A 24,308-nucleotide genomic window follows, 5' to 3' on the forward strand; every position below is an offset into this window, starting at 1 on the left:
CCTAGTGAGTCTTCAGCCACAGACAGTACTTAATACACTCCAATCTAAGGCTTGTAGATTTAATTCATGAAACACCCAATCCTCCCTGAAAGATATGGGCCCCCTTCAGCATGCCTGTCATGCAAGGTAAGGGGTGTCTTTTCATTTGCGTTGAGAAATGTTGCTTTCTGATGAATAGAAAGGTGACAAGTAGTGTGGAAGGGAAGGAAGGAGACTCAGCTGGATTCTATACGTAAAAAATGTCCCATAGATGTAAAGGGAACTGAAAAACTGAAAACCTTCTAGAATGTATGAACCAGTGTAACTTATCAGAGGCAGTTATCAAGCAAAAATGAGGAACAAGGATGACATAAAGGCAGAAATTAATTTATTTATACATCATTATTTCAGACATTCAGCAATACTTCTTTGGAGAAAGCTTTATTACCCTTACGCAAGGGAAGTGAGGATAACTTGAGATTTGTTCCTCTACCTGTTTGCTAGTCATGCAACTACTTCATTAAAAGGTATTATCCTTAAAAATTGTGCGTCACATCAGCGGATATTTTCTCCTTCAAGACCTTTCTAGCTACAATGGACCAATGGAGGAATTTTTCAAAGTGCTAGTACCGTGACAGCTAAGATGCTGATATTCAGAATGGCTCCTTGGTGGTAACAGGCTTCTTTAAAAAGATGAATGTTTTATTCTTCCATTTAATTAACACGAAGCTGACACTAGCATGTGGAAGATGTCAGTTCCCTTGCCAGCTGCCCTTGGCTTTTAGTTCAGAGTTAATTCCTCTCGACTCCCATTCTTTGTCCACTAGATATACCGCCACCACATCTGCTATGTCCCTACAACACATCTGCCCTCAGTTTCTGAAAGTGCCTTCAGTCGGGTTTTGTGCTCATGGGAAGGGTTTTACAAGGGTGCAGTGATGGCTGGTGTCCAAACACATCTGCACAGCTCTCTCCAGCTGAAAAAGCTCAAGACAATGCTCAGCGCCTTGGGACAGACTGCCTGTTCTCTGCAAGCCCTTCTGCAGCCCTTCTCTCAGGAAGCACATGGGCAACCCCATGGTGCTGCTGGGAATCAATCAGCTTCACATAACCAACTATTAGAGTACGAACAGGACAAGCAGGTGAAAATACTTCCATTGGTCCACATTGTTTTTGATACTACACCCTATATTTAAACATTCCTGAAGTTTTCATGTTAAAAACAGACACTTTATTTGCCAGTTAATTTTAACACATTCTTTACCATGGCCCCAATGCCGTCGAAGATATGATGTAATTCTGTTTCACACATAAATGCTGGGGTGGTCACCACCTTGTTTTTTGTATCCACATGAGCTTCGTGAAAGGAAGTTAAGGAAAACACAGCCTACGTCTCACTTAGATATGCTGTCTGCAAAATAAACCATCGCTGACCAAACCGTACAACTCCACTACCCCGTAAATAAACACCTCCAAATACATTATACTGCCCAGCTGTAAAGACAGCTGCAACCTATCATGTGAGACATTAGGAATTATTTTGCCAGAAATACGCACACTACAAGAGCAATGGCACTCAGAAACACAATAAAACCTATGAAACTTACCAACTGCAGTAAAATCCCTCTGAATACAGTCTGAACACAGCTTTAGCCTCCATGAAAAAAAGAAAGATCTCACAGAAAAGTGTCTAATTGTAACTCGTGCCAGTCTTATGTGCAATTTCTGGCCTGACTGCATTACCAGGTGTCCAAGGCAGTTCTATGGCAACAACTGAGAACTACTTCAAACTATGCAGCTGTGTACAGAAGACACTGTTGTCTAATCATGCACCATATTAAATGCTACCTGCTACACACCATGCATTCCCACTAAGCTACAGTGTTAGCAGAAAAGCCCAGATCCTGCAGGTATTCATTTCTGTAAGGACACATTAGAAAACTGTCTCTCAACATGGAAATGGACAGGAAAGGATATAGTCACTTCCTTCACACAGTGCTTTCCTCCCAGCTCTTTAATGGCTCCCGCAGTTCCAGCATAAGGCCACTTGCCACCTTCCTCTTCTTCGTGGCCCACAGTTACTTCAGCACCAGAAAGAACCTTTGCTGCCAAGACCGGTGAAATGCAGCAAAGACTGCAACAAAAGGAATTACAAGAATGATTCTGTGATGGCACTCCTTCAAAACATGCTCATAATTGACAAGATTCAAATGGACAGTCTTACAGATCTGAAAGGCATCACAGGGCAACTTCCACTCAACATTTGTTAGCCTCTTCTTTCACAAACACCTACACACACACATGCACCTTGAAAAACACGTTTTAAAAATAAGCTACCACTGATAGAAAGCCAAAGATGTTTTTTTCTAGTTACAACAGTAACAGCTGCACATTTCCACAAGACAAAGTAAGTCTCCACGCTCACGCTATCATACAAATGCCCCTCTCCAGTTAACATACATACCCAATAGGTTTGCCTGCTTTGTGGAAGTCTTTCAAGACACGTTCAACTTCTCTATTCACCTTGCAATCTTTCCCATCAACAGCAAAGGTAGATCTGCCACAATAAGAAATTTATGTATGTATATATACTGCATTACAAACCTACAAATAGGGATGCCTATCTGCCCTGGATCTGGCTCTCGAGGGTTAGCACAAAACTTAAATACTTTCTAAAAAGACTGAACGATGCTGCAGTTGGCCAGCAGTGCTTTGGCCAAAATGACTCACTTCTAAAGCTTTGGCATGTCAGAAAGCTCCTTACTTTAAATAAATATCAGGAAATAAGGATTACTGTATCAGCTCTGTAGGATTACTGAGAAGCAAAACAGCAAAGTTACCAAGGAACAAAAACCCATAAGTAAAAAAACAAAACAAAACAAAACAAAACAAAACAAAAACAAACAGACAAAAAACAGATTTCTCAAAGCCAATAAAATGACACGTCAATAACAAGACTGAGCTCCACATGGAAAACAAATGACTTTTTTTTTTTTGAGTTAGTCATTGTTCTATTGTTGTTAATGCACGAGAGAACTTTTGGGTAGGCTGTCACAAAGACAAAGAAGGATAATGCTAGCAAGCACCTGGAACTAATTAAGTTTTACCTTCATTTGCCTCAGTCAACCTCAAAGGGTCACACCAGGGTGAAGGAAAAAGAACTTCTTGTGCATTAGCTCAACTCTAGAACTCTCATTAATATTGTTGGGAAAATTTAGGATGTAATAGTGCCAATAAAAATTATGAGTGGAAACCACCACAAATAGCACTAAGCACATAATTTCAACTCTTTGAAAGAACTTTTCCTTATTAAGTGGCAGTTACCTATGTAGTAAATAAGGCCATTTATCATTTCTTGATTTTACTGTGTGCATCAAAGAGGAGTCTAATATTTATCTGGCACTCACAAGTTCTTAGCAGCTCCAAATCCACCAGGGAATATCACAGCATCATGGTCTGCTGTAGTAAGTTTAGCCAGGCTTGTGATTTTACCACGAGCAATCCTTGCAGATTCCACTAAAACATTCCTTGAAGAAGTGGAAATAAAATGAGACAAATTAAGCACATGTGCACAAGAGACCTTTCAACAGCCTTCCAGTACCTAAAGGGGGCCTACAGATAAGCTGGGGAGGGACTCTGTCAGGGAGTGTAGCAATAGGACAAGGGGTAATGGCTTTAAACTGAAAGAGGGCAGGTTTAGATTAGATATATGGAAGAAATTCTTCTGTGAGGGTGTTGGGGCGCTGGCACAGGCTGCCCAGAGAAGCTGTGGGTGCCCCATCCCTGGAGGTGCTCAAGGCCAGGCTGGATGGGGCTGTGGGCAGCCTGGGCTGGGGGGAGGTGTCCCTGCCCATGGCAGGGGGGTGGATCCAGGTATCCTTTAAGGTCCCTTCCAACCCAACCCATTCAATGGTTCTATCATTCTATGAAAAGAACATAAAGAAAGTTTTGGCGGAAGAAGAGGAAAGAAGAAAGAAAGAACAGTGGCACTCAATACTGAAGCTATAGATGCTTGTAAAATAGCACCACTGGGAAAACACAGCCATGTAGAGACTATGTAATAATCTCCACACCAGAAGTCCAGAGACTATATAATAACCTCCCCCCAACTTTTTTTTTTTTAATAAAAAAATGTCTCCAACAAAACACCAGCTAGCATAAAGCTATTAAAGCCAGCCAGTAGTGTTCCATGTTCAGTTACGGGCTGCTACACCTGAAAAACACTTAAGTTTGTATCAGGCCAAGACCCAGCACACACAGAAAGCTCATTAAACAAACTTTACCTTGACTCAGCTTCAGCTGGTTGCCCTTTACTGTGGTCAACAACATGCATTTGAGGAACATCTGGAGCATACATCTGAACCTCAGCTCCCCCACGACTAAGGTGTACCAGTATGCTACAAAAACAGAGATAAAACATGCTGAAAACCTTAGCAGAGAGGGAGAGGCTTTATCTGGCTCTTAAGTCTTGCTGCAAATATCCCATCTGATTTTGACACACATCCCACCAACGCATACAGAATATGAAGCAGCAAAATCCCTCCACAGAACTGTACCAAAGTTCAGACCCGAAAGTCAGTCTGGAGGCAGTTAGGCAAGCTAGAGACAAGATATTTGTTCAGTGGTCCTGTGCAAGCAACCAGGTACAGTATGAACTTTTTCCTCATTCCAAGTCCCCAGCTGTTACAGTAGAGTCCCACCATTAACATATTTATGAATAAACTTAATCCAAGTCTAGGTGAAGCTTCTCTTAGTAATGAATACTAAGAGTTAGTAATTTAACTTGAGTAATAATAAACAGGATTAAATTTAGCCCCAGGAATGAAAACTCATGTTGATTATGAAATGAAGCCTTTAATTATCTCTACTGAAATTGATTCTGGAACTCTGAATTTCTGTTTCTGAGGGAAAAACAGTGTCTCTCAAATTCACTTCTCTGTCATTATATGCACTGTTCTGCGTCTGGACAGTCACTGAGTACTGCAAGAATGCAGCCTGAGCTCCCAGTTATGCTGTGACAAAACCGCAGCTCCACACACCCGTGACAGGCCTCTGAAGGAAAACTATCATACATCTTTCTGTGCAAGTCTGACTGCAGAGAGCAGAACTGAATTCAACAGAGCTCTAATGAAAAGCAGACTTTTTTTTTTTGAGCCTACAGTTTTGTAAAGCAACTTACGCTGAGGCCTCATGGATTTCTGTGCCATCGTAGACACCACAACCAGACAGGACCTGCAATAAGAAAATCAAGTAGGTATTTCAAGTGATACCAAAGTTTCTATAGGACCTTTCACAGGCCTTGTAGAATTTAAAAAGTGTAAAACCACCCTAAACAAAAACCCAGCAACTTAGCAACAAGCTCTTTATTAAGCCAGTCAACATCACACTACTAGCCCCGGCAATGCCACTTGACATACAGCAGAGCTGGCATTCCCTATTTATAGCTACCGACCGCAGACAGGGCTCAGAGATAACTAATATTTATGTGTGTTTGTTCCTCAGAGTTTATAAACTTGCATGATATCCTCAGATGTGTGTTTATCATGCATACAATGGGCAGTTTTCAGTGTTATATGTCTACTTATGAAGTGTCCTTATTGGTGTGAAACACATCCTCATCCAGATGCACATCGAATACAAGTGTTAGAGAAGAACACTTCAAGTGGTACTTACGATAAGCTATTTTACCTGCTGCATTTTGTCTGAGGATCCACATTATAGCTAAATCATTTTAAATCTACTTATGCTACGTTATTAACCATACCTTTTTACTATGCTAATAATTCAGTTTGTTTAGAGACACTGAAGAATAAAAAGCACAAAGCAATCAGCCATTATCCTACAGGTGGAGGGAGTCTTTCAGACAGTAAAGAAGGGGAGGAAAAAAAAAAAAAAACAAAGCAAAAAAAAAGGGATTACAAGAACAAAAAATCCAAATGGTTCTCCAGTTCCTGAAAACACACATATGAACACTTGCGGGTTTTGGTTTTGCTTTTTTTAAGGGAAAAAAAGAAATCCAACTGAAAAGTATTCGTTTCCTCTCTTCCCTCCTGGCTTTATCTCGGTTTTTAGAAACTTGAGAGTTTCTAATAACAGATACGCGAACAGAAACCCAACTGACACTGTCTTATTTAGAGACACGGGACTTGAAGGGGCTTTCAGCTCACCGCGCCCAGCCCCCTGCTGCCACAGCGCCCTGACATCCCAGCGTGAACCAGATCACTCCGTCAGTGGTTTTGTGTCCGTGAAACTACAATTTCACCGCTCTAACACTGACAAGTGGCCTTCTGCTTTCCGATTTTTGATTCTGTTTTCCATTTAGGGGCAAATAAATAAACCTAACACCCTCCGCGGAGTTTTACACCCCCCACCCGTACCCGACCACCCCAACCTCCTCCCACCCCCCAGCCCCTCTCCGCAGCCGCCATCCCACCCCCACCAGCCCTGACACCCCCCCCCCAAAGCCCTCCGGGCCACCTCCCCGCTGCACAACCCACCTTTCACCCCCGGGGCCGGCATCTCCCGAGGCCTGCCGCCCCCCCGGTACTCACCACGGCGACTCGGGCGCCTCGGGGGCACCGGGAGGAGCTGTGGAAGGCGGCGATGCCGGGGGGAGCCGCCCGGCGCAGCGCGGCGCGGAATGGCGGCCCGCAGGCGGCCAACATGGCCGCGGGTGCGGGCAGCGGGCGGGCTGCGTGAGGCGAGCCGGGGCTGCGGAGCCCTCGGTAGTGGTGGTGGCGATGGCGGTGGTGGTGGCTCCCTCTGGAGGAGAGGAAGGGCCGTCCTGAGGGGACGGAAGGAAAAAGGCACTTTAGGTTTAACCCTCGGTGCCGTGAGGCTCTGTCGCCGTCTCGCGGTTTCTCTCCTCCATGCCCGTCTTGGGAGCCCGGGTGGTCCTTGCCGCTGGAATAAAAAGGGGTGAAAGCTGAAGCACAACCGCCTCAGCACGCTGAAAGTAAAACGAGCATAGAAGTAAAAGCTCGAGGCTTGTTTTGAGCACATTGATCCTTCAGGTGAAAACTGGCTGCAAGGTGTGCACAGCCCAAGCACGCCAGTACAACAGCAGCAACAGGCTATAGAGACTGAAAACCTTATTAAAAATATCATTAACAAACCAACACGGAGACATTTCTTCTCAGAAAGAGCAGTCAGGCATTGGAATGAGGTGCCCAGGGAGGTGGTGGAGTCACCATCCCTGGGGGTGTTCAAGGAAACGTTGGACGTGGTGCTTAGGGACAGGGTTTAGTGGGTGACATTGGTGGCAGGGTGATGGTTGGACCAGGTGATCTCAAAGGTCTTTCCCCACCTTAATGATTCTGTGATATAGAGCCAGCCTAATTTATTTCTAGGAGCTTCTAAAAGCTATACGCGATTTCATCTGAGAAATAAAGTTGTATCACCAGCTCTAGGTGTTCTTCTTTGACCATAAAAGAAACATTTAACAAGCCAAGTTTCACCACTGCTCTCCACTCCTCCCCAGTTTCTTGTCCTGGTAAACTACAATCAGTATTTTATAAAGCCTTTATTTTTTATGGGTGACGGTTGTTTTTCTCTTTTATTAAAGAAACCACACTACATACAAGAACAACATTCCTGTTGAAACACACAATATAAAATCAGCTGTAATTAAACCAAGATGCAAGTTTGCTAATGTGGTCACAACTAGCAACAGAAGATAAGAAAAAGGCACTTCTCTAATGCCCAGCCCCACTCCACAGGGGCAAATTGGACAAAATCTGACCTACTTGCAAGTTGTGCTGACAGGCACAAGAGTATGCCAAACTTTGGACCTACCAGACTTGAAGTTTCCGTTATTGTCCCTATTGATATGGAAGAACACATTGTAAAAATTTATTCTGTGATGTGCATCATAGAATTTGTCTGGAGACAAACACAAGTTTTGTGTTTTGTAATGCTTAGGAAGAACTGTTATGGACTTTAAAGATCATCTAATTCCACCTCCCCTGCCATAGGCATGGACACCACCCACCAGAGCAGGTTGGCCGAGACCCCATCCAGCCTGGCCTTGAGCACCTCCAGAGATGGGACATCCACTTCTCTTGACAACCTGCACCAGTGCCTCACTACCCTTATAATGAAGACTTTCCACCTAACATCTAGTTTAAATCTATCCTCTTTTAGTTTAAGGTCATTCCCCTATTATCTACCCCACTAGAGAGGCCTTCTCCACCTTCTTTGTAAAGCCTCTTTAGGTAAAGGTCACAGTGAGGTCTCCCTGGAGTCTTCTCTGCTCCAGGCTGAACAACCCCAGCTCTCAGCCTTCCTTCACAGGAGAGGTGCCTCAGCCCTCTGAGCATCTTTGTAGCCCACCTCTGGGCTTGCTCTAACAGGTCCACATCTTTCTCGTGCAGTGTGTTCACTAACAAAGTCCTGTCAGTACATGGCTTGAAAGCAACACAAACATGGATATGGTTCTTTGCATTCAGAACTTCAACATCATTATTGAGCAATTCCTGTGCCAATTCACAAAGACAGGGAAAATTGAAGTTTCAGATTTTTATGTTAATACAAACTTTTATATATTAAAAAAAAAAAAGACAAGAAAGGGCTTTTATGAGAAACATTTGTAACATTCTCTTATAATTTAAGTTACACTGAGTTGAAAATTTCTAACCATATTTTTACTACAGTATAACAGATTAACTGAACTCCTGCAGAAGTTGTACAGCACAGTAACTTTGTTGCCATAATCATTATTAGGGGATATATCATTTATCCTTATTCTTGGAACTGCATCAGGTTTGTAAGTTACAGAAACAAGAAAAATGGGTACACTTAACACTGATCAAACAACACCACATACATGTATTAAAAACCTTTTTTTTTTTTTTTAATGAAACAAGTTGGGTGCCATGTAGCCTTCCAGTTAAAAATGATATAAAAACCATGGTCAAGAAAAGAGTCCACCTCAAAGTCTGAGGAGACTTCATGACAAATAATGCATGATACTTGATTTATATACAATGTGTTTTTAATAAAGAATCCATTTCTTGAAGCCATTCTTCTAACTTCACTGATAAGACAAAAACGTGTTTGTATCTGAAACCAGGAACAAAAAAAAAACTTAAACCAATGCAGTCAAGCACATCATTGGTGTTATGGCCAAAGGCTACACAAAGTATACCATGGATGGCATTTCATCCTAAATATTCCCCATTCCTGTAACTCACACGTAAACTCCATTCACACTGTTTAAAAAGAGTTAAATTATGCCACTATGAGGGCCACTCAGTCTCAGTGAATACCACTGCATAAATTCACTTTGTCTTCAGTTTTCTCCCTCCCATGAAGAGTCACTAGGAACTTAAACTGTCTTTATGACCTTCTTGCATAAGATAATCACTGTCAGACTCCGACTCTTCTTCATCTACTGATGTTTCTGCCAGACGTTTCATGCCTCGCTGTTGTGAAATGGCCAGTGCATATTTGATATTGTAGATATTCCATTCACAGCTGTAAAAATAAACAGGAACATGTTAGAAAACAGATTCCTTTTTCTCCTAAAGTATACCAATAAAGAAGACATGTTTGAGAGAATCACAGAATCACAGAATCACAGAATTTTCCAGGTTGGAAGAGACCTCAAGGTCATCGAGTCCAACCTCCAACCCAACGCCAACAGCCCTCCACTAAGACAGTCTTGAAACTTCAAATACTGAACTATCATCCTGCAGATTACCCCACACTGCAGGATTTGATTTAAGCTGTTAAATTTAGCAATACGTACAGCTTGGAAACATCTTCAAAGTGACGCTGGATACTTTTCTGAAGGAACTGTATCACGGGCAGCAGCTTCTGTGACCTTAAAGGCAGAAAATACACAACTTGCAGTGCGATCTATAGTTCCATGTGGCAATCTGTAACTGTTCTATATTCTCAAAATTTTAACAAGCATGCATGTTACCCTAAAATGTTTGTATTTAAAAGTCAACATGAAACAAACAAAAGCTTTTTGCTTTTGATTGTGCCAATGATTATACTCAAAATTTATTGCCAATTTTTTTCTAATGTCCAGCTGCAACATGAAGAACTAGTTGTACTTCCTGTAATGACCACAGTTTCTTCCAAGTACTACAGTACTTTCCAAACAATTAGGAGTTTGTTTTAAACACTCTGCTTCTACAGACACAAAAGCATGAAGTTTGTTCTCATCATTTCAGTCACTCAACCAGTACCACTGCTGAGGCAAAGATAAGAGTTAGACATTGCACTGTTATTTAAACCTGCAGGACTCTGTCTCAAATAACTCCCTACCTGTCACTTGCTACCAAACTCCTCATTTGCCTAGTTTTGTTCCAAGATGTCCATAAACTCTGGAGTAAAGGTAGGCTGAACATAATTCACAGGGAAGGCACACATAGTTGTGAGGAATAATGTAGGAAGGCAAAGCACAAATAAGCCACAGTACATGCCTGAATTACAAGCTAGTCTATAAAATGCAGTCAGTACCTGCTCATTGTCTTTCAGTTACATTTAACATTTATAAGAGTTTTAAAACACAGTTCAGAAGATCCTACTAACATTCTTCAAATCTTTATGCATATACAGGCTAAGAAAGCTGTGGGAAGTTTTACCTTCAATGTTCGAAAAACATAATTTATCCTTACAAACCCTATCATGCGTTCCAAATCTCATATACACTGGTTGGTAAAGTAGTTTCAAATATCGTGTATGCATCTATCCAGAATGCTAGTAATTGTCAATGGAAAGCCCTAAACTGACAAGTATTTTATAATGCTTGTCAGCTTTTTGACTTTCAAAAGAGCTCACCTTGTTTTTAACTTCTGTCCATGCAGCATGAGCAACTTATGAGCCCAAATAAGATAGAATTCTAAGTGACAAGATATCTCAAAGGCAGAGGCCAGGAACTCCAACACCTTCTCCACGTACAGATCTGGGAGTGATGAGCAGACAACCTCAACTGTGCAAATAAGAAAACAAAAAAGTGTCTGGGCAACTATTTGATATTTAATATTGTATTTCAGGGCACAGCCTCTCGGGAAGCACGTTGCTCCTCCTTTGGCCTTCCAACCACTATTGTATTTAAAAGAAAGAAATCGGTTAACTTAAAATCTCTTTGGTTTGCATGATCACAGTCCTTGATAACGTGTGTATTTACATTAGTTTATGCTTTTCTCATATCATTGTGCACCTCTACATCTGGCTCTGCCTTTTAACATCCTGTTAGGCACTTTAAGACAGTAAAAATATCCTCCCTTGGCCTCCTTTCTTCCGAAGACTACACGAATGCAGTTCTCTCAGCTTCCCCTCAGCTGTCATGTACTCTGACTCTCTAGTAACATCCCAAGCCCACCTCTGGATGCTCCAGAACATCAATATCTGTCTTGTACTGGAGAGCTCAGAACTGGACACCATAACATGGTCTCACAGAAGAGACCAATCACTTCCCTCAAGATGCCGACTCCTTTCTTGATGCTACAGTCCAGTGTCCAATTGACCGTCTTCATCACACAGGCATACTTGCTAAGCCCCTCTAACATCAAGCACATTCTGAGAAGTGATGTCCAAAAACATTCTATGAATTTGGACCTGATCAAACTCCATGTTCAAAAGTCCCTAGGCGACCACGCAGTAGATTTGTTTTAAAACAACATAACAAAAGCAACATAACAACAAAAGCAACATAACAAAAACAAAAACAAACCACACAGACCTTTTGGTGTTAACTTATGTTACAATTTTACCAAAGATCATCCTTTCCTCTCTCACTGTCTTCAGCTACAGTAAAAAGACTCAAGTCCTGGAATATTTTAACTTCTTTATTTCTTCCTCAGAGATGAACTTTGCCCTTTACACTTCACCTTATTTGGCTTACACATCTCTGCTTATGATTAGCTCAAGTCAAATTTTATGGAAGACCCACTTACCTTCATCACTAGGTACAGCCTCTATAACCTCCTGAATTAACTTCTTTTCATTCAGCTTGAGGGCCATGATGATGGCCATAGCGTATTCCTTCTGATGCAGTGTTTTGCGTATATTGCTGGGTGTGACATCAATGTCTAGCTCAAAAGGATCAAAAATCATCCCAGAGTCCAGTGAATAGATAAGAAGACCCTCTGTGGTGGTGGCTGCCCAGCTTCGCCCTGGTAAAGAAGAAACAGTTTTTAAGAACAAAGATGAGTCTTCTAGGATGGAAGCACAAGAGTAATGAATGACAAACAAATGACTCTTCATTGCTTAAAAGATCTAAGACAGAAAATAGCGCATCACTGATGAACCTGTCAGCAATGATGATACTTATGAAAAATACCAGTTCAAAGTAGTATGTGCTTAAGTTTCCTAATTACCCACTGCCCAAGAGACCACACTACTAACCCATCAACACTGCAGAATATCTGAACAAACCATCTCCAAAGGCATTTGCACTTCACTGTTACTCTTCCTTCAATCTACTCTTTTGCTTGTTTTATATGGAAAAAAAAAATCACCATCATTGCTCACCTGTCGGAGAAAATCGCAGGCAAGTCACTCTTATTTCTGGCTTAAAGCGTCGGTAACTCATGTCACCTACAAGAAAAGTTGAGAAGTGGTTTAATACCTCCACCAAATGTTCATAGCCTACCTATCAACTCCAGCTGTGCTGTCATCGTTACGCCAAAAAATGTGGAACATGTCAAAACTTGGCATCGTTAGAAGACATGTTAAGTAACAGATAGTCCCTGTCCAAGAGATCTTACGAGTTAGAATAAGCTAAACGAAGTGGTAGGACTGAATTTTGCTGTGATTAGAGATCAGAGGAAAAGCAAGCAACTGAAAAATAAAATTGGGCCTCATGGGTTCCACGTTCAGCAGAATCTGGAATTCACGTTAACAAGTCTCTGTAGCTACAGAACATTCAAGTTAACCACAACACTGAGCTGGACAATTCAAAGCCTTCACAGCTGGTATCCACTCTAGAGTCAAATTGATCCACACAAGACTAGTAACAAGGCAACAAGGCTAAAAGCCATACCTCTTTTTACTCCAGGAAGAGGAATAGCAACACCATCTTCATCTCCAGCCCCTTCATCAATCAGAGCCATGCTGCCAAATTCTGTCATTTTTCTCCGATCTAGGTATTCCTGGAAAAACACACAAGTTCCATTCACTGCACTCCATCTCCTCTCAAACACCTGTTAATCCCGGAAATGCTCCATAACATTCAGGAATCATTTAGTGATTATTTCTTTGTAATTTATTCCACAAGTTCTTACAAACTCATGGAGAAGTGCAATCATTTCACAATAGCAGGCCAACCACAGGTAAGAATCAGGCTGCTTCATTCTTATGGCCTCACAACAACAAAACTTGGTTCAGACTGTGGCTTGACATTATTAAATACCATTTTACGTAAGGGGGCACCACTTCCTCAAATGCAGTCCTGCTTTTCCTCCCCTTCAGCTTCTATAATCTTACTGTGCTAATATTAATGGTCATGTAATCAGCCAGTTAGAAAAAATTACGCTTAGAATGCCTCCCACCCCCCAATTTTTAAACACCTTCTCCTCCAGGATTCTTTTCCAGCTGTTTCACTCCTGGTATCCTTTTAAGCTATGCTGGCACAATAAGGAGCAGCACAGAAACGAAGGCTGTTTCGTAAGCCATTGTTGTCAAAGAAACAAGTTTGGAACCACAGTCAAATATAACCTGACATGAACATTAGAGCTTTCATCATTCTTCCAGTTGAGGAGACGTTAACAAGTCTTACTGGATTTTTTTTTTCTCCCATTGTTTTTCATCATTCATTTTACTTTTAAAGGAACTTAATTTTGAGTTGAGCACTGTTCAGGAACAGCATTTGGTAAATTGCAGTGATATTTTCTCGTTCTCAACTCCTTCTCTTTGCCAGCACAAGCAACTGACCCACAGGGAAAGTGAGCTTAGCACAAAACGTCAGTCACTTGAATTTTCATATTATCTCATTAATTTTAAGTTAACTGCCAGTTGACTTAATTATGCTTAAAAATTCTGCTAATTTAATACAGACACACTGCCGTCTGGCAAGGTTTTAGTTAAATTTAAAGAATTATTTTTGTTTTCTAAGAAATAACTTCTCCTTACAGACCTCTGCACAAAACAAAATGAACCCATGATTAACAAAATGTTCATGAATGGTATTTAAATTAGATGTCACACTAAAATCCAAGTTTTGGGAGTGGGATGGGGGGCGACACCGACTCCTATAATCACATACCTCCATTGCATCTAGAGATAAGTTGCATGAGATCTCAAATTTTTTCATAAGAATCTGTTCTTTGACATTATATATACAGACAAATTTTGACAATCCACCTGCCAGAATAGACTGACCATCCGCTGAGTAACACAGAGTAGTAAAAGATCTGGTAAAGAAAAATAGAAAGTAGTTAATTTCATTGCCACATCTGAGCCAAAAGACAACTACAGCGTCAAGACAGAAAAATAAATAATTCCATTGAAAAAGCGGAATCTTCATTCACATATAAAACCATTTTACTACAACCAACTACTTTTGGTACATTACAATGTATGAACAATAAACAATTTAAAACTCCAATGACTTTTCGAAATACTTCCATAACTTTTTACGCAGTTGCAACTCAGCAACTGTTACCTCATTTACTTACTTCCCCTTGGCTGACTGTTTGGCAGTTATTTTATCAAGCTCTTTCCTTCCCATCTGAAGATCATGTCTTCCCTCAATTGAGCCAACTTGCACTGCATTTTCGTGATCCCAAAATGTTATCTGTCCATTCAGAGAAGCAACCGCAAGCTCTTTGCCATCGGGACGGAAAGCAACAACAAGAACTGCAAAGAATTAAACTAATGGTTAAAAACATGGTCCAATTTTTTTTCTGAAGAAAAAGACTATGTTTTTCCAGGAAAAACACACCCTATATTTTTCTAGCATTTCAGCAACTACTAGAAAAAGCTAAAGATTAACAAGCATGACAGTACTTCTCTGAACAAAATACAAATGTTTAGCTAATTATAAAAAGAGATGGTTATATAGAAGAAGGATTTCTTGCACTGTTAAAGTGCTATAGAGAACTACCTCAACTTTTTGTTTTCATTAAGAAAAAGACTTCTGTATTTGACATGTTCTGCTTTTTATTGTTGTTGCATCATTTCTGATAATATTTTTATATTTGATAAAAGATGAAATTAAAATTACCATCTGAGTTCAACATTAGTGTCTCCTTAGTTCTCCAGCTGTCCAACATATCCCATAACTTGACCGTTTTATCCCAAGAGCCACTAGCTAGAACACACTTCACTGGGTTAAAGGCCAAACTGCTGATGGGGCCCTCATGACCTGCTAACACCTAATAAAAGAAAAGATAACATGGAATTAGGTAAGAGAAACTGAAGTTCATACAGTCTGCATTCATCAAACCCTAAATGTAGCAACTGAACTACACCTAAGTTGTCCACGCATGCTTGTGGTAAGTTTTGGATGTGTGGAATGATCCATACCAATGACTCTCAACTTTTTATTTTCAGAAGTTAAAAAACTGAATTCACTGCAGTGCTACCATTGCACAGGCATCTATAACCACTCTTATTACTCAAATAGTGCACAGACTCTAGAGAGACTAAGACATAGGGAGCATTTATTTTCTCTTTTCCCTTCTTATCAGTAGGAGAGCAACTGTGAAAAATCAAGTCATTGAACTGAGAATTCAAGATGCCCTCCAACTGAAAACATTTAAGAAAACACACTAACAAAAACTGTGAATAAGAGTAACACAATTTTTTCAATCATGGAGCTCCTACTTCTCTCAACAGAAATCATGCAAAGGAACTAAACCCAAAACTCTGAAAATCCACTCAAGTATATGGAGAGATAGCATCAATGCTCTGCATTCGCCACCTGCACCAAATTAAATGTAAAAATTGCTGAGTTCATCTACTTGGCTGTCAGATATACAATAATGCTTAAGCATTAAATAGCAAATGAAATAGAAAATAGCAAAACCATCCATGGAATCTGCATTGATCTTAGGATAGCACCTACAATTTCTTCATGTCTATGAAACATCTCTAAACAACTAGTAATGACGCTGTTACCGTGTCACAGCACGGTAATACCTCAGCAATACTTGTGTTACTTCAGCAGCTAGAAAGAGCTCATGACTCAAAAATTCTGAGGAATATTTCCCACAAAAATACAGGATAAGCTCAATGAAATAACTCAAACGTTTCAGGAAATCGTGTTGCTTTGTTCCAGTTCTTAAATACAAACAGAAAACACTTCATTAAAGCGTATTAAAGTCCTCCAACTAATAGCAAAGTTACTTAGTATCACCATGATGTATTCTGTGTTAATGTCAAGTACACTGTGAGTCCTTACATCTAACAACCTTCCACTCTGCATCGACCAGATGTATATTTCAAAGGAATCCTGGGAACCAGCTGACACAATCTCACCACTGGAGTCCACAGCTAAACAAGAGAACTGACTTGGTCGTGGAGAAGTAAAGGTACGGAAATTACGGTATCTGTTGTAAAAATGAAAATAAATTACAAAAAAACATTTCAGGTAGTTTTAAACATGCATTTTACACATTTTTTTAAACATAAAATTAAATTCTTTAAGTCTTTTAAGCAACCTACGGGAAAAAAATGTTTGTATAAAATGAGACCCAAACACCTCAGCATGATTCCAAGACTCAAAAAATTATTACTAATTCTGCAGAAATTACAGCCCAAAATACTCAAAACAGAAGAGCTGTCTTCTGTTACATAGTGTATGTCTATTCTTCAGATAACACAGGCTTGTTTACACATCCAGTCACGTACACAGTTGTGTTTTAATGGCTCAACCACTGTAACTATAGCAAACATTGTTAGACAGGTGCCTTCCTCCTGTTTGAACAGCAAAGGCAAAGAATGATCTTACTGGATTTCCAGCTTCTCTGAGTAAAGTCCTTCCAGAATTTTGTTCATAGGAACTGGATGGAATGGCAGGATTCCTTAGTTACTATCCAAGTCAGAATCAAAGACTGAACCAAGAATCAATAAAGCAACACTCACATTTGTGTAACCTGATCTTGAAACCAGCAATCAGTAGTTTGCTGCATTTTGGGATGTGAGGGCTGAAGACCAAATGCTAAACAAAAGCTTTATGGTAAGTTACCTGTGCAGATCAAAGGCCCGCACTGTTCCATCCAGGGAAGCGCTCAAAATGACATAGCCACTGGAAGTAAAAGTCACAGCAGTTACGCCGCTCGTATGGTCTGTAAAAGTGACGAAACAAAAACTGCTTGAAGTGTTCCACACTTTCACCTGCAAGAGAGACGAGAGAAGCCTTCCTATAATCTCTATTCTTCATTCAGAAAGAAAGGATTAGGCAGCAGAAGAATAAAGAAAAGTTAGCCCTGCTACTCTGCAACAGCATAAGGGACTTTCAATCCAGTTGGAAGAAATTGTATGCAAGTGAGGCATATAGAGCCACACAGCTTATCATTAGACCCCTAAAGGCAAATATACAACAAGGAAATCTAAGTGGAGACAATCAAAACATTTTTGAAACAAAGTTGATTTCAAATTAAAACTAGGAACTAGCAGGTCTCTTTTTCCCCCCATCAAAGCTCCTGATCGTGACAAGATACTAACTTTGTCACTTTAATGTTTTGGGGACTGATCTTCAAAATCCCATGTCATTTTTGGATTAATCTACAAAACATTCTCTTCAACAACAAAGCAAAAACCAACCAAAAAAAACAAAAGTACCTGTATCTTGTACACCTAGCCTTCCATTTCAGTACTATGAGATCATTTTTCTTTTAAATAGCAAGCTTCTCTAATGGTACACTGCAGAAAAATCTGTTTAGGATTCTCACTTTTAGAAGTAAGTTGAAGTAAATTTCCCATTAAAATCAATTAATAAAAGGGCATGAAGTTAGGTGACCTTAAATTTATTCAATTCCATGTATCACAGAACTACCACAAATGGATATAAATTAACATTTGATAAATTAGGTTTTTTTCCTCTTACTGCAACTATATTAAAAAAGATCTGCTAAAAAGCGTAAGTGATGCAATCTACAGAGGATACCAATAATAACACATCAAAATACATAAGCTGTGCAGAGGAAAATCAAAACATAAAACGAGGTTGTACTTTTTTTCTCCTTGCCTTTTTTTAAGAAAGAAATATGTACTAATTATGGTTACAGAGCTTTCCACATCGTAAGAGCCTGAATTTCCATTCTATCTTTTTAAAACTGAAAATCGTATTTCAATACTACTGTCTCACTTACTTTTCCATCCTCCCCTCCAGTTACTATGTATTGTCCATCTGGAGAATATGCTAACGAAACCATGCTGTTGAAGTGGCCCTGCTGCTTCAGCACGTAGGACTCACTTTGCCATTCCCATACCAGGAGCTGACCCAAACCTGTAGACACAGAAGAATTAACCAGGATTATAAACCCTATGATGACAACATGCAAATGCAAGACAAAAATCACATACTTGCACCTAACAACTGAAGAAAAAAAAATTTGTTGATGCAAACAGGTTCCATTATGCATAGATCAGTCCTAATAGAAGTCATTTTTCTTTTAAAAATTTGAGGTTACTTGGCTTAACATCCTCCATACTACAACCACAATGCTATTAACTCACTTTTGGTAATAAACAGATAGATGCATGCTGATAAACAGCCAAAAATCTGAAATATGCTAGGATGGAACTCTGTCTTCATGTTTACGTCAAGTCAGTTCATTTTGCATTTTTTATCTTTGATACTGTAGTTATCCCAGAATCAAAAGAACTCTGAGGACAACCTGATTAGGGATATGTGCCAGACACTATGGAAATGAGACTATGAATTATTAGCAAAGTTTTAACATTTGGATTCAAGGACAGGCAGACTTTGGACTTGTATGCCCACGATATTCCTCATTTTTCATGACCACAGACCAAAAAAAAAAAATTTACAAACCTGAACATCCAAAGGCAATCCAGTCACCAGTACAGTTGATAGAAATAGAAGCTATCCTTTGATCTGAAATACTAAAGAAAATTACCCATTATTTACATTTTCAAGCCTTATGTAATAAAATTTCAAATCTGAGAAACTAGAGGTTTTTTTCTTTTCAGGCATGATCTTGGATTACTGAATTTTCTGTATCACTGTAACATCAGAAGCAGCATATACACTGTCTCTTTTGTTATACTCAGTAACATTAAACGGGCAATACTGCCTTATTGGTAATAAAGACAGAATATCAATATCCCAAACAAAGACATACTTGCTAGTAACAGAGTAAAACTGAATTCAAGAAAGTAAACCTGTTTTTTGGTGTTTGCTTTTTGTTTCTTTTATACATGGAAATAATGCATTCTTTAGCTAGCATCATAAGCAATGGAAAAATATTGTTATTATTCAAACTAGAGACAATTTATAGATCATTTTCAATATGCAGAACTTTCTTCTTTTCCAGGTATCAACTGTATTTGCTACGCATATTCTTCTATTCTGATACTCCTCCTTCACTACTAAAGACGGTGTTTTCTCAACCAAAGAAGGAAACAAAGAACCACACCAAACCAACCAAAAACAAACAAAACAAAAAAATAACACAGACCTTATTCCCAAACCAAATCAACCAACCACAACCTCATTCACCTCACCTCAAGGAATGGATTAGATTGAAATCTGGAAGCTCATGGAGGTGAAAGACTCCAGAAGCAAAACCGGTGACCAAGAGGTGTGTTTTCTTGTGATAAGCTGCAGATGTCAGGTTATTAAAATCTCCCTCTTTATTGAAAAAATACCTGGGCATCAAAGAAATAAGAGAAGCAAACTGAATACAAAACAAAAGTATGACGTTATAGTTGCATTGCAATGTAGGTCAAGTATTTTGAAAATATCCTACAATAAAACTCAAGAGCACTATTTCTAGAATTTTTATGTATATATTTATATACTACAAAAAACGTACTTTATATAGTTCGTAAAAAGCTAATTCTCTTCCCTTCCTTTTTCTGAATGTTTACAACTGCTACAGTAATCTTGTAAGAAGTGACATCACAGTGATACCACATACAATAAAAGAGAAGAATGTTAACATATAAACTGATGATCTCCTTATTTTATTTTTTGGGATTTCAAACATTAAAACATATGCCATATTTTTCACACTAATAAAATAATACTGACCTGTTATTCTGAAGGTGAAGGTATCACCTTTCATGCAGTCAAGGTAAGGCAACGAACGTTCTACTGAAACTATTTATTATGGGATTTAAAGTAAATTGCTAAATCCTGAGCAGAGTTTTACATTACTGAGTGAATAAATGGTGAAAAAAGACCAATGTGGTAGACTCCCAGAAAAATTCTGCCTTTGGAAAACTGAAAATCACTTACTTTGCAACACGTGAATATTTAACTTTCTCTCTAATCTCCTGTTCATTTGGATGGGCTTTTCCATGAATTTCTTCGCCCTTAGATTCCTCAAGAAACTCTTCATCTTCTTTTATTCTGTTCTTTTTCCTATCTTCTTTAGGAGGCATGGGCTTCAAACCATCAAGCTCTGTATCACACTGCCACACACAGAGAGCTCCATCCTGGCTAACTGTGTACAGCTAGAATAAATAAACGTATGATTATTATTTAACACATGTTTTGAAATCTGCTACCCTGTTAGAATTGACTACAGAATTGCAGAAGGGATAACAAGTCTGCACTCCATCACTGGAATTATATTTTACTTAGCCCTCTAGCAATCCAGATGATTAGGTTTGGAAAATTCAATTGTCCTGAGAAAGCGGTGATTTACTCTACACTGCCTTCAGAATATTGTGGAAAAGACCAAAGGCAATTTTATTACCAGTTGGAGTTACAGCTGATTATTCTCTTCATATTTAAAATTGTAACTTCTGGGGGGAGTGATTTTAAATAACTTACTCTCCTTCTACCATTTACTTCCTGAAACATTCAATGAATTGTAAACTAATGGCTGATGAGCTGAGGCACTACCCACATATTTTAAAAATTCTGAGCTATCAAAAAAGTCAGCATCTTTATCTACAGCTAAGATCCTACCTCAGCTTTTTTAATATTAAAATTCAACAATGTAGTGTCATTATGTACATACATCTAGACTGTTCTCTTCAAAGAAGCAGGCTACTATTACATCCTTATGTCCTCCAAGTGAGTAATAGATCAGGTTTGCCCATCGCTCTGCTCCAAACACCCACGTAGACATGTCCTTGCTTCCCACTGCAAAACATCTACAAAAGAAAAGGCAATTTGAGCTAGTTAGCTAGTTTGCAAGACTAGTCAGTGGGCGGAGAAAATTCTGCATGGCAAGACAACAGTCACCACTTAAACAGCAATTTTAGATATGAGGGTTGCAAACTTAAGTTAGTAACTCTAGCAAAGGTATATGAGATTAAATATATTCAAAAGCTCAACAGTGTTCATACTTGCAAGACGCATTTCTTTTATGGATAACTAGGCATTTTCAAGCAAGAATGAATTGCTATTCCCTAATGCACGTCTATTTCGTACTTTCTAGTCTGCTTAGCTACAGTATTTATAGCATATATATTATGCTATATAATGTATATAGTGTTCAGTTAAAGTATAAATAAAATTTTAAAGCTAGTAAATACTTCAGAGCAAAGAAAGTAGACTGTTACATGCATACAGTGTTAACAACGGAAGCAGGCGAACAGTGCTTTAGCTTAACAACTCACTTGGAATCATCAGTCCAGTCAATACAAGTTGTTTCATCATACGGACCGTAATACGTTTTGTCCAGAACAAATGCATTAAATTCTCGTTTCTTTCCAGGAGCATGGTACATAAGAGCAACATTGTCTTTTGTAATCACAAATTTTCTGTCATATACGGAGAAAAAAAAAAGCAGAATTGCACACAAAGCTGTTAAAGTAAATGTTTTTTTCAGTACAGACTGCAATGGAACAGAACACTATAATGTTAAAAAGGTTTCCATGTTACTCAAGTGATAAATACAGAGCATTTCGGAATCAAAACCGAAAAAAAAATATTTCCAGGTAGCTATTATCCCTCAACTTCAAGAACAGGTGTGTTAAGAGACAGAGAACGTTTGGAAAAAAACAGTCAAGTTGAATAATGAAACTTTTATTCATTAGTTCTCACACAGGAAGGTAAAGTTCAAACATCCAGAATAAGATGTTCTATTTCAACCTCTCTTCACCTCCGTATGTTGGTCACTTTCACAAACACAATGCATCTGTATCCCTGTTACACATTTCTTTTAATGTTGCCCTGTAGCCAGTGTAACAGCCAGAACTGTGACTGCAACTTCCAAGCAAAAACTCATTCACAATCACATTAAGTTAGTCAAACTGAGAAATGACACCAAAAGGGAAGCCTGTACTTTTTTTTCCTCTCTCCCTTCTGACAACTCTCACATTCATGTCACAATTTGGCTCAGTAACCGTAGAGTTAAAATGAGATATGAAAAAAAGCACTATGTTACCAAAGGAGACAACAAACCCAAGTCAGCACCAGAACTGCACCATGAGTGCCCTCGTGTGACTCTGCAGCACTGACCATTCCCCATGTGGGCTCTTTAACCCTCCCTAAAATATGGAAGGACAGCAAGATTCACAGAGAATTTTCTGTTTCTAAAAGTTCCACCATAGACAACATCTGTTATGGGCACCTTCCAAAAAAAAGCCTTTCTTTTCCTCTTCTTTTTCCAGCTCAACTTTATCAGTAAAGTGGTCCTGGTACAGCTCAAAGTCTCTTCTGTGTTAACTAACAAGTATAGTTTCCTGATTGGTCAGAATGTTTTAATAATTACAAGTACTGTATGGAGTAATTCTGTTATTTAATTCTGAAGTACATGCATTTTACTTACTTGCCATCAGGAGAAAAGGAGACACTGTGCACTGGCTTGTGAAAATGGAACTGATGTATCACAGATTTACCAACCAAACTGACAAGCAAGGCAGCTCCCTCTGTGAGGACAGAAAAAGAAGAAACATAGAAATTATCCAATCACCAAAGAAAACATAACCCTAGAACACTTAGGGTTTTCTTCCTATTCAATAAAGTACTTCAGAAACTTTTGAAGACAGCAAGTACAATGATGTATAAAGAAAAATAAAACTTAATAGCTACTTTTAAAAACGCTAAGTTCTGTAAATGAAGTTACCTTCTGCCAAAATTCTGATTTAATTTTTAATGCAGACCACTTCTGATTTAAGGTTGAATGCCTACTTTTCAGAGAGTATTTTTACTTCATTTTTTTAATGAAAGAAATAACTTGTTTGTGCAAGTACCTTCATCAACCAGTATGGCAAGACTTCCATCTGGAGACAGCCCCACACACACGATGTTGTGCTGTGTAGCTAACGGGAGCGTTTCACATTTATTACTGCAATAAAATGACAAAACAGCGAACTGAGTGCAAGAATGGGGAAATGTCAGTCATCACTGGTATCAATGAAATATGGTTTGATGCCTGCATTAACGCTGCTGAAACAACTTTGATGCAAACCCCTCCGGATTTTAATTAGTTGCTGCAGTTACTTGATAAGACACCAAGGATGCAAGAGGCTCCTGACCAGACTCCCAGTTTAACAAGCACCAGCCCCAGCTCTGCCCCAGAGGGAAAATGCTGGTGATGTTCTAGGCCGTGTTATGTGTTTATAGACGGTACAAGACAGAAGCCCTGAGGAAAGCTAAGCCCCTGAAGCGGAGGCAAACCGCGGCTGGCTCACTTCTTCAGGTCGAAGAGGGAGATCCTGTTCCCCACGGGGCTGACGAGGCTGCTGCCATCGCGGGTGAAGCTGAGGTTGCCGCGGCGGTAGACGGTGCCCAGCAGGCCGGAGAACTGCGAGGAGGAGGGAAAAAAGAAGAAGCCGGAGAGGGCAGCGGTTAGAGCCGAGGCACGCAGCGGCCTGAGGGAGGGAGGGAAAGAAGGAGGGGGGCGGCCGCTGCGGGCACTCACCCGGTAGGCGAATTTCATGGCGGGCTCCGCGTGTAATGGCCGGCGGCCCGCGCATGCGGCCGAGGGGGCGGGCGGGCCACAAGATGGAGGCGGGTCCACAAGATGGAGGCGGGCCCGCAGCCCGCACCTCCCTTTTCTCCTCCCCGATATCCCCCTCAGGGAGCACAGCCCCAAGGTTGAAGGGTTGGGAGCCCACGCGAGTTTGGTTCCCTCGCGTGTAAGCTAGCGCCAGGCTGGCTGAACCCCACAGAGCAGCAGCCCTAAAGGGGAGCCCTGCCCGTGCCTGACGAAAGGCTCGCGAATCTCCCTATTTATTTAACTATTTTGTCGTCGGCTGAACTAAAAGGAGGCACAGCGGCAGAG

At 39.9% G+C, this 24,308-nt stretch overlaps 2 protein-coding genes across 3 annotated transcripts; both read right to left on the reverse strand.

The window, feature by feature from the left end:
- Positions 1-345: 345 nt before the first annotated feature.
- Positions 346-6,903, reverse strand: GATD3 (glutamine amidotransferase class 1 domain containing 3). Of its 2 annotated transcripts, none has more exons than XM_084506933.1 (7): positions 6,531-6,903; positions 5,159-5,211; positions 4,263-4,376; positions 3,387-3,506; positions 2,444-2,536; positions 1,957-2,113; positions 346-1,339 (listed from the first exon to the last, which is right to left on the reverse strand). In XM_084506933.1, exons 1-7 carry the CDS (start codon positions 6,642-6,644, stop codon positions 1,211-1,213), a joined length of 780 nt encoding a protein of 259 aa, XP_084363059.1. In that variant the 5' UTR covers positions 6,645-6,903; the 3' UTR covers positions 346-1,210. The 2 variants fall into 2 exon arrangements, with proteins under 2 accessions (XP_084363059.1, XP_084363058.1); XM_084506932.1 differs by having other exon boundaries at positions 6,477-6,654.
- A 1,578-nt stretch (positions 6,904-8,481) lies between these two features.
- Positions 8,482-24,033, reverse strand: PWP2 (PWP2 small subunit processome component). The gene is made up of 21 exons (XM_084521208.1): positions 23,946-24,033; positions 23,716-23,828; positions 23,275-23,369; positions 22,851-22,950; positions 21,697-21,840; positions 21,093-21,228; positions 20,363-20,580; positions 19,627-19,770; positions 18,935-19,005; positions 18,249-18,385; positions 17,123-17,271; positions 16,337-16,484; positions 15,158-15,308; positions 14,610-14,790; positions 14,198-14,345; positions 12,977-13,085; positions 12,466-12,531; positions 11,889-12,107; positions 10,771-10,921; positions 9,728-9,802; positions 8,482-9,453 (listed from the first exon to the last, which is right to left on the reverse strand). Exons 1-21 carry the CDS (start codon positions 23,961-23,963, stop codon positions 9,297-9,299), a joined length of 2,730 nt encoding a protein of 909 aa, XP_084377334.1. The 5' UTR covers positions 23,964-24,033; the 3' UTR covers positions 8,482-9,296.
- Between the last annotated feature and the right edge of the window lie 275 nt (positions 24,034-24,308).

Source organism: Aythya ferina (genome assembly GCF_964211825.1).
Source record: "Aythya ferina genome assembly, chromosome: 1".
Lineage (NCBI taxonomy): Eukaryota > Metazoa > Chordata > Aves > Anseriformes > Anatidae > Aythya > Aythya ferina.